The sequence below is a fragment of the Anabrus simplex genome, chromosome 2 (assembly GCF_040414725.1).
Source record: "Anabrus simplex isolate iqAnaSimp1 chromosome 2, ASM4041472v1, whole genome shotgun sequence".
Taxonomy (NCBI): Eukaryota; Metazoa; Arthropoda; class Insecta; order Orthoptera; family Tettigoniidae; genus Anabrus; species Anabrus simplex.
The window spans coordinates 347,810,654-347,824,407 of record NC_090266.1 but is presented as its reverse complement, the minus strand read 5'-3'; the positions used below and the strand labels follow the sequence as shown (position 1 = coordinate 347,824,407).

General features: G+C 38.1%; 1 protein-coding gene across 1 annotated transcript in view; it reads right to left on the bottom strand.

Moving 5' to 3' along the window:
• Positions 1-13,754, bottom strand: part of LOC136862826 (translation initiation factor eIF2 assembly protein) — a 152,199-nt gene that overhangs the window by 60,721 nt on the left and 77,724 nt on the right. Inside the window, exon 4 of the mRNA XM_067139091.2 lies at positions 11,902-12,019. Coding sequence (XP_066995192.2) covers positions 11,902-12,019 — 118 coding nt within the window. The remainder of the gene's footprint in view (positions 1-11,901; positions 12,020-13,754) is intronic.

Genomic DNA, 13,754 nt, shown 5'->3' with positions numbered 1-13,754 from the left:
AGCACTATGTGTATCTAAACACACACCCTCAAGACTTGTATATGAACTGACTCAAGAACTTTTCTTCATTGAGGACCTATGACATACTATGCCTCTACAACCTACAAAAGTATCAAAAGATGTTACATGAACTAAAATGGAAAAAACAGAAATTTGGAGTGACTTTTATATAATGGATGCAATGACAACAGACAATTAGTGCCAAAGTTGCTTTGATCTCAGGCATACAGTGACTCATGCAGCAGTCCATGGTTTCCATCAAAAGGCATGTGTTAGTTTTCACAAACTGAAAAATGAATGTGTGTGCCGATGGTGTAAAAAATGTTGCAGTTGCTACCACGCCCTGGAGTGCCCAAAGAGGCCTTGTTCTCTGACAAAGCTTTGTAGCGAATAAGTTTAAATTAAATAAATGGTTTGGACATGTTAAGAGGACAGAAGAGGGAAGGATGCCAATGAAAACCCAGAAGGGAGGGTAAGAGGGGGACCCAGAGTAAGGCGGTTGAAAACGATTGAGAATATTACTTTAGAAGAAACCTGGATTGAAGCACGGTTAAGGAGGAACAATGGTGGTTGGATAGAGGAAGCCATAAACATTCCAACGCAGCGGGAGCTGGACGAGGAATGCAGAGCTGGACATGGAGATCAGTAAAAGAATTCAGCAAGGAAATGCATTTTACCGAAGTGTCAGAAATCTGGTGTGGAGGAAAGAAGTACCAATGAAGTGTAAAGAGGTGATGTATTACCTCAACACTAGACCCCATCTTCAGAACAAGGCAGTTTATCGAAAACCTGGGAATACGGAAGAGATAAATCGCCCTTCCTATGGCAAACTAACGAATGTGCAATTTGTCAAATAATTAGGAGAGCTGAAAGAAGTTGCGATTACTCATGTCAAATCAATTTTTATATTTAATGATTGGTTTTATGTGTTAGCCATACAGAACGAGCTGCAGATGTGAGACTTTGTCAGAGGGTATATATTGTATGTATGCTTAGTCCTCAGCCCGAAGGCAGGTTGGATCCTCAACAGTTCTGCCATCAATCAATCAATCAATCAATCAATCAATCAATCAATACTGATCTGCATTTAGGGCAGTCGCCCAGGTGGCAGATTCCCTATCTGTTGCTTTCCTAGCCTTTTCCTAAATGATTTCAAAGAAATTGGAAATTTATTGAACATCTCCCTTGGTAAGTTATTCCAATCCCTAACTCCCCTTCCTATAAATGAATATTTGCCCCAGTTTGTCCTCTTGAATTCCAACTTTATCTTCATATTGTGATCTTTCCTACTTTTATAAACGCCATTCAAACTTATTCGTCTACTAATGTTATTCCACACCATCTCTCCGCTGACGGCTCGGAACATACCACTTAATTTAAGATTATTAAAATTTTATTAGTCAACCTATTCAATACAAATGATATTTGCAAAGTTAGGACTTACATCCTATTAAACTAAGGTCTAAAGGGACATGTTTCGCCCTTTAGAAGGGCATCATCAGCCTTTTTACACTCATGCTAAAGGTAAAAATCAGGATCCTGATTGTCGATACAAGAAAAAGTATATAAAATGAGAATAAGAAATAAAATTTTAATAATCTTAAATTGATGTACATTTTCAATATGGACCAAATATGAAGTTTGTAACATGTAACATACCACTTAGTCGAGAAGCTAAAAAGGTTGTAACAGAGGAGAAGAAAAAATGGATGGAAAAGTGGACAATCATGGTGGAAGAGGATAGCAAAGGAAATAAAAAAGTACTGTATGGAATGGTCAAGAGTAGGAGGAAAGGCATGAGGGCAGATGTTATAATGATAGACAAAAATGGAAATGGAGAAACTCAAAGGAATGTGGAAGGAGTATTTTGAAGATTTACTAAACCCAGAAGGATGCACTGAGGAGGAAAGTAGAAGCCGGGAAGAAGCAAGAAATATGGGATAAGAAAAAGACTTAACATGGGCAGAAGTGGAGCTAGCACTGGACAAGATGAAAGGAGGGAAAGCCCCAGGGTTAGATGAGGTGAGTATTGAGATGGTGAAGGCAGCAGCAGAGGTAAGGAAACGGTGGCTTTATCGTGTGTTGAAAGTAGTATGGAAGGAAAGGAAGACCCCTAAAGATTGGAAGAAGGGGATAATCATAAGCATTTTCAAGAAGGGGAATAGAAAAGAGGTTAAGAACTATCAGGGAGTCACATTGATATGCCACTGTGCAAATGTGTGTGAGAAGATTCTGGAGAATAGAATCAGAAAGAGGGTGGAAGAAAAGTTAAGAGAAGAGCAGTATGTTTTCAGATCAGGAAGGTCCGCAGTAGATCTTATATTCACAGTACGTCAACTACAAGAGCGTCATTATGAAAGGGGTAAGGATCTTGTGATGGCCTTCATGGACTTTGAGAAGGCTTATGACCGTGTGTGTAGGCACAAGATATGGGAAGCCTTACAGAGAAAAGGTGTCGAGGAACAGACCATAGAAAGCGTGAAGGAGATGTACAATAGGGATGTCAGTTTTGTGAGAATAGGAGGAGAGAGAACAGGCTGGTTTGAGCAAAAAAGTGGATTAAAACAAGTAAATGCTCTGTCACCTTTGCTCTTCGTAGTAACAATGGACGAGATCATGACAAAAGTGGCAAGGAAAATTGGAGAAGGAAAAATGAAAGTGATGATGTTTGCAGATGACCTGTTAGTCTGGGGAGAAAAGGAAGAGGATATCCAGGAACAGTTAGATGCTTGGGTAGATGAGGTGGAACAATATGGAATGAAATTGAATGCCCAAAAGAGCAAGATAGTGATCACAACTGGAAAGAAGGAGAGACCTACGAGAGGGACAATGCTTGGAGGGGAACAGCTTAGGAAGGTAGAGAGTTTCAAATACTTAGGAAGTATCATAGAGGAAAGTGGAAGAAATGCTAAGGAAATAATCGAGCATGGAAGACAAGCAGAAGAATTCCTGAAAAGTGTCAGCAGCCTGGTTTGGAGCAAGGATGTCCCTCAGAGAAGCAAAAGAGTGATATAAAGGATGTACTGTATACCTATTCTGACGTATGCAGCTGAGACTTGGGTAATGAGGCAGAGAGCCATGAATAGAATACAGGCAAGTGAAATGAAATTTCTGAGAAGCAGGATAGGAGTGACAAGATGGGATAATATGAGAATGAGAAGTTTCGAGATATAGTAAAAGAAGAGCCACTACAGAATAGGATAGAGGCATCTAAACTTGGATGGTATTGTACCGGGAAAAAATATCTGTCTTTGGGGCGCTGACACTAGCTTGAAGAGCATGGACTATTTCTAAGGGTGTGGCATGAAAACAATGGAGTTGGTACAGAGAGGGGTATTAGTTCACTGAACTTAGACTTTTTTGAGAATCTGATTTTATTGTTCACTGAAAACAAATTCATATCATCTTTCGTACAAGTTGAGTTGAAGCGTTGTAGCATGCTGGAATCTCCGGACTCCGGGATGGTTGCTGGGCACGGCCTGGACAGGAACCACGCCCATCCTAGATGTGAAGTTCTTGACGTTCTGGAATTTCTCGAAGTTCTCGAGGATCTGGGAGTTCTCGAATCTCTACGTGCACATGTTGCGGGGTTCGATCTCACACGACAATGTTGATGCAAGGTGAGGCGTGGTTCACACACAAGTCCCCCATATGGCATTCAACTTACTTGTAGCACTGTTAAATAAATTGACCTTTAAATATTGCATTCACTCATTGCAAATGGATCAAATGTTAATGAAATTGACACTAGAATCTTGATTCAAACACCTCACTGAATCACAAATGTTCATAAATTATCACTTGAAAGTAAGTCGATTTAACTGAATATTTGACCATGTGTTAGATGTAAGCCGAATTAATACTTGAGAAAATAATGTGTACGTAATTTATAACGTCAAGTTCATGACATGAGTTTGTTAACATTGGCATGCCAGACTGGAATGTTCTATTGGATCACTAATCATTGTCATCACAGTTCCTAACTCACTGATCTCGTCAGTTTATGATTAGAACACAATATTAAGCACAAGATGCACAGTTTATGCAAGTTCAGGACACATCAGCACGTTCGTAATAAATTAAGCAACTTCAATGGTACTCGGAAATGTCTTATTCCTTCGATAAACAAAATTACGTGTACCTGAAGACTGTTAAGCAATGTCATTAAGTGATCATTGAAGTAAAAGTGCACTTGGGAAGAGTCTAGCACTGTCCATGAAAAAAGTATAAATTATAAGTTCAGTTATGACACTGAAAAGTTCTATGTTCCCTCAGAACTTCATGAGAGGAAAAAACAAACTCGGATATGGCATGGGTACTCTATGTTTCCACAGTCTATTACGATGACAAGAGTTTAAACACAAGTCCACATGCGGCACTCAAAAAATATTTCATGTTCCCACAGTTCATCACGAAACACAAGTTCAATGTGGTACTTTGAAAATTACAACACTTATAAGAAAAGTTTTATGCTCCACAGCTTGTCGCAAAACACAAGTTCACATGAGACACTCGGAAAATTTATATGACCACAACGTCTGTCTACGAAGTACAAGTTCAAATGTAGCACTTGGAAAAGTTACGGCACTCACGAGAGAAATTCTAAGTTCCTTCAGTTAGTCACTGAAACACAAGTCCTAACATGGCACTTGAAGAAAATTAAAGTTCCAATTTAGAGGTGGGAACGGAGCGAGTAATACCGATGAGTAATCCGGTTGTACCGGGCGAGTTGGCCGTGCGCGTAGAGGCGCGCGGATGTGAGTATTTCAGTATTTTTGCAAGTTGGTATGTGGAGTTTTAGTGTTAGGTTGTCTGAGGGTTGCATTGTTTTATCATGCGAGAAGCAGAGGAATTTTGTTTTATTTTCATTTAAAGTAAGTAGGTAGTTGTTTAGCCATTTCTGAACACTGACTAGGGTTTTTTGAGCTCTGTTAAAGGTGTCCTTCCAAGTTTCACCCGTGACTGTGACTGCCGTGTCATCACCATATGAGTTAATTTTTGCATTACAGTTTAGCTCACACAGATCATTGATATATAACAGAAAAAGTATTGGTCCTAACACTGTTCCTTGGGGTACTCCTATTTTTACTTAGCACTTTTACTTAGAGTATCCTTGATTCTTACCTTTTGTATTCTGTTAGAAAGAAAGCTTTTAATTAGATTTTGAGGAATTCCACAAATGCCTACTTTTTCAAGTTTTCTGAGGAGTATATTGTGATCTATGGTATCAAATGCCTTTGTTAAATCCAAAAATATAGAAATAGTCCTTTTGGAGTTATCAATGTTTTTATACAAATAATCAGTTAAGGAGAATATTGCATCTTGAGCACTAATTTTTGGTCTAAAACCAAACTGATTTGGAGACAGTATGTTATACTTATTCAGGTAATTAAGTAATCTGGTTTTAATGCATTTCTCTAGTAATTTTGAAATGTGGGTTGTGAGAGAAATTGGGCGATAATTGTTTAATTCTCTCTTATCGCCTGATTTATGGATTGCGATTATGATTGCAATTTTGAATGGGTCTAGAAATTGTCCTTTCATTAGTGAAAGAATAAAAATATATTGCAGAGGGTGTAGAATATGTGAACTAATTGTTTTAAGTGTTTTACTTGAGATATTGTCATAGCCATTGGCTGAGTCATCTTTTAGTGCAGCTATGTGATTCATTATTTCTGTTTCGGTTATGGGAAGAAAAAACATTGATTGTGGTTGAGGTATTGCATGAAAATCATATGTACATGTGTCATTAAGTTCTTTGCTGGTGTTCACTCTTTTGTCAGCATGATCTAAACCTATACCACGGAAACAATCTACAAATTTGTGTGCAATGATAGTTAGTTGGGTTGTTTCTTGTGAGTCTGTAAGATTTATGCTGTCTATATCTGAATTTCATTTCTCCTTTCTACATGTTATATCATTTATGCTTTTTATCATTTATGCTTTATGTTTTTCCATAGGATTTTTGTATTCTTTGAGTTTGACATAATTTTATTAGAATAGTACTTCTGTTTTGCTACTTTAGTGAGCCTGTTTATCCAGTTTCGGTATGTTTTATGTTTCTTAATAGTGTTTGTGATATCGACATTATTTGAGGACCTCATCTTTTGCTTTACAATTGTCTGGTGTAATTTGTCCCTTATTCTAATGGAAGTTAGGATTCCAGTTGTGATCCATGGTGTTATCTTTCTGTCTTGTGTTAGTAGAGTGTTCAGAGATATGTTGAGTTAATAGCTGCATAAAACTACTGGTCGCTTTGTTGACATCATGTTCATTCAGGACAGATTCCCAATGAACATGATGTCAACAAAGCGACCAGTAGTTTTATGCAGCTATTAACTCAACATACAGCTGTCATAGATGGCCTAGACATCACTGAAGAGGCGTACTAGGGAAATGAGGAGTGAGGTAGTTTCCCATTGCTTTCCTCACCGAGCCAGAAGCTGCTATTACATACCAGTCTGCCAAGCCCACTGAAATGCATGCACCAACTGACCCTATGAGTAATATTTTCACACCATTCATAGCAGGGACTGGCTGCAGAAGGAATTGCATTACTAGCATCACTCATACCTCAGTCGCATTCATTTTGTCAAAGCCAAGGATAAAGCTGAGGCAGATCAATGAAAGTAACTAAACTGCTCTAGCCCATACCAGAAGACAGTGCACTGTAAACACTAGGTCCCGCCAGCAAAGTAACAGGGTATATACAAATAATAAAATCTAGACAAAAACTTTAAAACTACAGGTTCCCTAGTTTGCCACAGTGGAGACAATATAGTGACGACATTCCTTTATATAGAAAAGGACAGAGTAAGAAATGAGGAAATCAAGAAGAAAATTAGACTGGAAAAGCTAATATATTTACCAGAGTGTGGGAAACCTGGTATGGAGAAAGGTAGTAAAAATGAAGTGTAAAGAGGTGATGTATAAGATGTACTACTGCCCAATGGGAAGGTGCCATGGAAGGAGGAAGGGAAGTTTCATACAGAAGGCATAAGCTCACCCAGCAATTTAAGACATTAATTTATTAGCTATTCCTTCCACATGATTCAGTTTTCATCCTCATTCAACTGAATTCTGAAATCAAGAGGTATTACTACAAATTAGGGTACGAACATGCCGAGTGGATTACTCCTAGCTCAGCGCTCATCACTCCTGTGTCTTCGCACAGGAAGCTGAGAGATGCAAAACAAACCCATACATTTCAATAGTAGCGTTCATGTCGGCACTTCACTCATCTCTCTTCTCTCCGCTCCTCCCTCAAGAATCAAATCGGTTTGATTTTGGAGCGATGTGCTTCTTGAGCGCTGTTCTGTGATTGGTTGGCTCAAGGCCATGGCCGCCTACTCATAATATTATCGGCCTGCGTTCACTGAAGGTAAAATATCCATGTTGAATATTATCATTATACTCGGTAAATTTAATCTTTCGATGAAGTACAGATTGCTTTATTGAAGTGGAGAATAATATTATATTACTACTGCTTACGTTATTGTAATGACCAGTTCTTCTTCAATGCAAATATGACTGACATGATAGCTGCTGTTCTTCCATGGTTTCATATTGCCTTCAATTCCTTTCAGCAAATATTGAAATGTCTGCATTCTTCTTCTTCTTTTTCTACCGCCTTTTGCCACACCTTGTGGGGTCGCGGATGCGAACCGTATTACACATGTTGACTGACGCTGTTTTACGGATGGATGCCTTTCCTGACGTCAACCTTGTGTGGAGGGATGTAATTACTATTGCGTGTTTCGGTGGTAGATGTAGTATGGTGTGTTGTCTGAGTATGAAGAGGAGAGTGTTGGAACAAACGCAAATAACCAGTCCCCGAGCCAGAAGAATTAATGTCGCCAATAAAATCTCCGACCTGGCCGGGAATCGAACCCGGGATTCACTGAACCGAAGGGATCAACGTTGGCCATTCAACCAAGGAGTCGTATGCTGAAATGTCTGCATTGACATTCTTCAATAGTCATGGCATTTATGTGGGTCTTTCTTCACTTCTTGGTATAAATGATGGAATTCACCCAATCTCTGCCTTCTCTTATTAATTGGATGTGCGCTGTATCTTCTGTCAGAACTTGAAATCAAGTACAGTTTGCTTGCTACCATATGTTCATCATCACTTCTGCTACTATACTTAACTATTATGTATGCTATTTTGCTTTACGTCACACCGACACAGATAGGTCTTATGGCGACGATGGGATAGGAGAGGCCTAGGAATGGGAAGGAAGCGTCCGTGACCTTAATTAAGGTACAGCCCCAGCATTTGCCTGGTGTGAAAATGGGAAACAGCGGAAAACCATCTTCCGGGCTGCCGACAGTGGGATTCGAACCCACTATCTCCCGGATGCAAGCTCACAGCTGCGCGCTCCTAACAGCACGGTCAACTCGCCCAGTACTATTATGTATACAGAGGAGTATGAACATTTTCACGAAACAAAATTACATTTAAAGAACACAACCCTATCTTCTCTTGAATGCTGCTCAATCATAACTGGATGGAAAACTTTTCCTCATTAATGAAGAAAGAGCGAGGGTCTCCTACCCGGTATGTGCGCCTTTGAATGATGAGTGATGAGTGAAGATCACCGCTATGAGCACTGAGTGAGGAGTAATCCACTCGGCATGTTCGTACCCTTAGACATTCTGCAGTAATGTGATATTAGCCATATTTGTGTAAATAAAGGTGTACTTTTCTTTGTATACTTCAATTTTTGCCACATACTTTGTTTTTATCTTGGATTAGTTATAAAAAATGTCTAAAGTACATTCGGTTCAATTTTGGCTTTTACATCATCGGGGTTTAACAGAATTTCTCTGAACTCAGTATTTAAATTCATGGATAGGCAGGTTGTGTACTAGGCTATATAATATTGTATGAATAGTACACAGCGGCATAGCAATATAAAGGAGGCCAAAACAGGAAGTATCAAATTTCTCAAATTTAGCTGTAACAGAATACAGTAAATAATCCAAGTTGTACAAAATATTATTTCTCATCTTTTATACTGTCTGCATTTTTTACTGTATGGGGAATAATAAGAGGGAGAGTTCAGATTATTACATTTCTTGTAAACTTCAAAATAGCTTTGGAAATATAAATCGACTGGTAACTTAGAAATGAGATGGTGTTACTTGCTCCACACCATCATAATGGGTCAATTGGTATGGGCGCATCTGAGATGTGCAACTCACTTATTTTGATTTTTCAATACTTAATCATTTCAAAATGGTAGTAATTTAAATGTACTGAATGTAGCAAATGCATCAGTTTGCACTAAAGGACAAACTAATGGGTAAATTCTTTATTCCCATCATAAAATGAATGAAGCCCACCATGTGTATTAAGAACTCAATTCTTTACAACAACCAAAAAGAAAAAAAAAAAACAAGTTAACATCGACTGGTAACTTAGAAATGAGATGGTGTTACTTGCTCCACACCATCATAATGGGTCAATTGGTATGGGCGCATCTCAGATGTGCAACTCACTTATTTTGATTTTTCAATACTTAATCATTTCAAAATGGTAGTAATTTAAATGTACTGAATGTAGCAAATGCATCACTTGCACTAAAGGACAAACTAATGGGTAAATTCTTTATTCCCATCATAAAATGAATGAAGCCCACCATGTGTATTAAGAACTCAATTCTTTACAACAACAACCAAAAAAAAAAAAAAAAAAAGGTCACATGAATTTTCTTCACAACTCTAAGGGTTTTCCACAAAATTATGCTTTTACATGTTAAAGTGCATGCGTGCTTCAGGGCCCCTAAACTTACTGTCTACTGCTAACTGAGGTGTACTCTGTCTCGATGAAAGCCAAGGTCCTTTCTGAGCTGTAGCACAATGGGGTTTGTTTTTGTTTCGTTTTTGTGCTCTGTCTCTTCTGAAACCTATCTCCACTAGAGGGCATTACTGTTGAAGACTTTATAAAGATGCATTTCCTGCAACTGCAACTGTACTAGTGCATGTCAGGAAAATAAAGATGCATCACATAAGACTGAAGGGTAAATTTGTACCTCAATTACGGCCATGACAGCTTCCTTCCCACTCCTATTCCTTTCCTGTCCAATCATCGTCACAAGACCTATCTGTGTAGGTGTGACGTAAAGTAAATTATTGTAAAAAAAATTGTTTTTTGGAAGGTGACAACAACAAATTTGAAAGTCAAGAAAAACCAAGCATTATGGGAATACATACTGGCCTTTGTATCTTTACTTTCTGGACATGCCTTGTACAAACACTAACCCACCAATGCCAGGTACAACAGAAGCTAGTGCTACATAATAAATCTTAATCTACAAACCACACACACAACTGTCAATTCACTCTTAGTACTTCTCTATTATCGAAACCATACAGAAAATTAGTTTCTAACAACCACCTAATCTTTGTGGTCTAAAACTACACAGATTTTCTTATTCTATACTAATGTCCATGAACACCCTGTATGAAAGAATAACAAAAGAAATACACTGATAGTTAACTGTTCCTTTACATTTAGACTGGTCTCTTATAAAAGAGAAGGTATGTTGGCAATGTTCCTTATAGAACACATGAATGTCATTTCGTCCTGGCTTCGTCACTCATTTCATCCCCACCCAGCAATTTAAGACATTAGTTTTTAGCTATTCCTTCCACTAGATTCAGTTTTCATCCTAATTCAACTGAAATCCAAAATCAAGAGATATTGCTAAAAATTATACCTTCCACCATTAGGATAAGAAAGAAAAAAAGAAAAGGAATTTAGACACAAAGAATACATCTAAAGGTTAAAGGCTTCAACTACCCAAAACCTTAACTTTCAGTGCAATAGAGATGTTTATTCTAAGACTTCAGCTAATAAGCTGATAGTCAGTCCTGCTGTTGAGTAAAAATCCAGACGAGGTAGTTTTATTTCCAAATGTATCTACTTCCCTGGCAAGGGTGATTCAAATACAAAGTTGTTCAGTTCTCTTCATTCTTTCCTTATTTAAACTCCAGAATAGCTTTCATGTTATATGACCAAAATTTCTAAGTCCTCCTCCACCGCTTCCTTTTTTTTTTTTGCTAGTTGCTTTACGTCGCACCGACACAGATAGGTCTTATGGCAATGATGGGACAGGAAAGGGCCAGGAGTTGGAAGGAAGCGGCCGTGGCCTTAATTAAGGTAGAGCCCCAGCATTTGCCTGGTGTGAAAATGGGAAACCACGGAAAACCATTTTCAGGACTGCCGACAGTGGGGTTCGAACCTACTATCTCCCGAATACTGGATACTGGCCGCACTTAAGCGACTGCAGCTATCGAGCTCGGTACCGCTTCCTTCTGGACTATGGTGATCATTATGATGATAATACTGTATTACATTATTAACATTCATCTAATTACCACTGGTTTTAAAGAGATGCAACAGCGCCTGAATCTTGCCCTGAGAAGTAGCTCTATAATGCGCCAGAATATCCCGTGATATGGGCATCAAGGTTTAGGCACTTTTAAATTCAAACAAACAAACAAACAAACAAACAAACAAAGTGTTGTGAATGCTTGCATGCCATGGTCTTATTGGGTTCCTAGCTCACAATGTTTCAACAGAAACTGCATCCAGCATTTTCTAGGCCTGCTGTCTCTGATGGTCAGCAGTGGACTGAAGTTACGGCTGTATGGTGCCATTACATAAGTGATGGCATGGCATTCTCTATGTCGCCTGAATTTTTGCTCTGCACTATCACACTCGGGACCCTAGATACCCATATTCGAAAAAGCTAAGATAAAGAAGCATGGTGGACAAAGGAGGAAGGAACAGCTATAGGAAAGTCTAACCTAACCAACCAGCGACCAGTTGCCACCACTGTAGACTAACAAGCACAGAACAACCCTAGTAAAAATAACAATTAAAGAACTCACCAACTAGTTCATGGTTTTTAACAAAACAGCGAAATTCTGATCCTGGATGCATGTCTGTCCATCTTTTCATTACAACACAGTGACATCCAGCAGCTGCCGAACGACTGGGAAGTGAATTCTGAAAAGAAAACCATTAACATTACAAGCAGAACAAAATCCAGCAATGTTTTCTATAAAAATAACTCCAAACTGGCTTAGGACTCATTTTCTCCCAGTCTTTAGTAACATCAAGAGATTTCCTTTTTATTTTGTTCTAGTCTTGTATGGGTATGTTGATTCCTCACCAAGGAATATTTTCTTACTTAATTATTTCCTGTCAGCATTCTCTTCATTTTTATGACCATAATTTAGGACTAACAAACAACATACATTTTATAATGAACAAACATAATCTAATGAATATGGTTAAAAATATATGAATTAGTATTCATGCATTCAATACTCTCCAAATTCATGTAATTATTTAACCCTGCTTAAAAGTGTACTATGTCTTGATTGAATCTGACCTAAGATATGCTTTACATACATGGGAAAATCAAAACAATCCTTATAAAAAAAAAAAACTAATTGCATAATTGGCTTCATAAATTCTTGGAAACTAAAAAAGAAATTATTCACAAAAATCAAGGAACTGTACAGATAATCCATCCTAGCTACGAAATTCCATATTAAACATAATACACATGAAAAACAAATAAGATTTAAAACAGATGCTAAATAAATAAATAAATATAAATAAATTAGCCGTGTGAATCCCCTAAGGGCTATGGCCTCCTGCAATGCAGGGACAGTGCTCAGTTTAGCTCATCAGGTGAGCAGGTCCTGAAGAGCATTATTGTATTGGTTTATCTGTAGTTTGTTTCATGATATCGTATTACCGCATATTGTACAATGGTGCAGTCTCACCCCCGAGTGAATGCAATGGTGCTTTTCTGGATCAACAATTCGCGAAAACGCACTGTTGCATTAATGACACGTGTACACTTTTTTCCCAGGGAGGGTTTAAGTTCCTTCTAGGTGAAAGCGTAAACTTGCACTCTTCGTTCTTGCATAGCTTCTTCTCCGAATGTTGTAGACGTTTCTTGTAATTAATTGACCTTATCCTCCGTTGAAATTCTCTTAACATACATTACAAGTACATCAAGTACATATCCTCCTTCCACTATGTGTTCCGTGCTGAGTTATTATATCACTACTTCATGCAAATGTCTGTTTGACATTCGTGTTGCTATTACTATTACTAAAATTAACTACACCTACAAGTCCAGTGATGATGAACATCTAAAATAAAATAAAATAAAATAAAATAAAATAAAATAAAATAAAATAAAACAAAATAAAATAAAATAAAAAGCTTGCACTACTGTATTTTGAAGAACATAGGCATCAAAATTTCTTAAGTCCTCCTCCACCGCTTCCTTCTTCTTTTCCTACCACTAGGCCACCATAGCTCAATTGGTAGAGCAACAGATGCGAAATCAGGAGGTTGTGGGTTCGGATCCCACTCGTGTCTGGTTGGCCACTTTTGTTCTGAACTTAACACATCTTCCACACGTACTAAATGTACGTAACACGATCTAGTAGGTTGAAAATCGGTTGCGATTACAATGCGGTCGTGAAAATTCAATATTCATTGCAAAGAAAGGTTCACACACCATAGTTATGAAGGTATTTAGGGGTTTTAGTAAGGATGTAAAGGAGAGGGAAGTCTCTGGTAAAAATTAGAATCAGGTTCGGGTGTATGGGACCTATACCTGGATTATTTGATACAAGAACTTCAAATGATGCAAAGGAAAGCAGCATGATTTCTTCTTCGTGATTTCTGACAAAAGAGTAGTTGTATGAGACGAGAT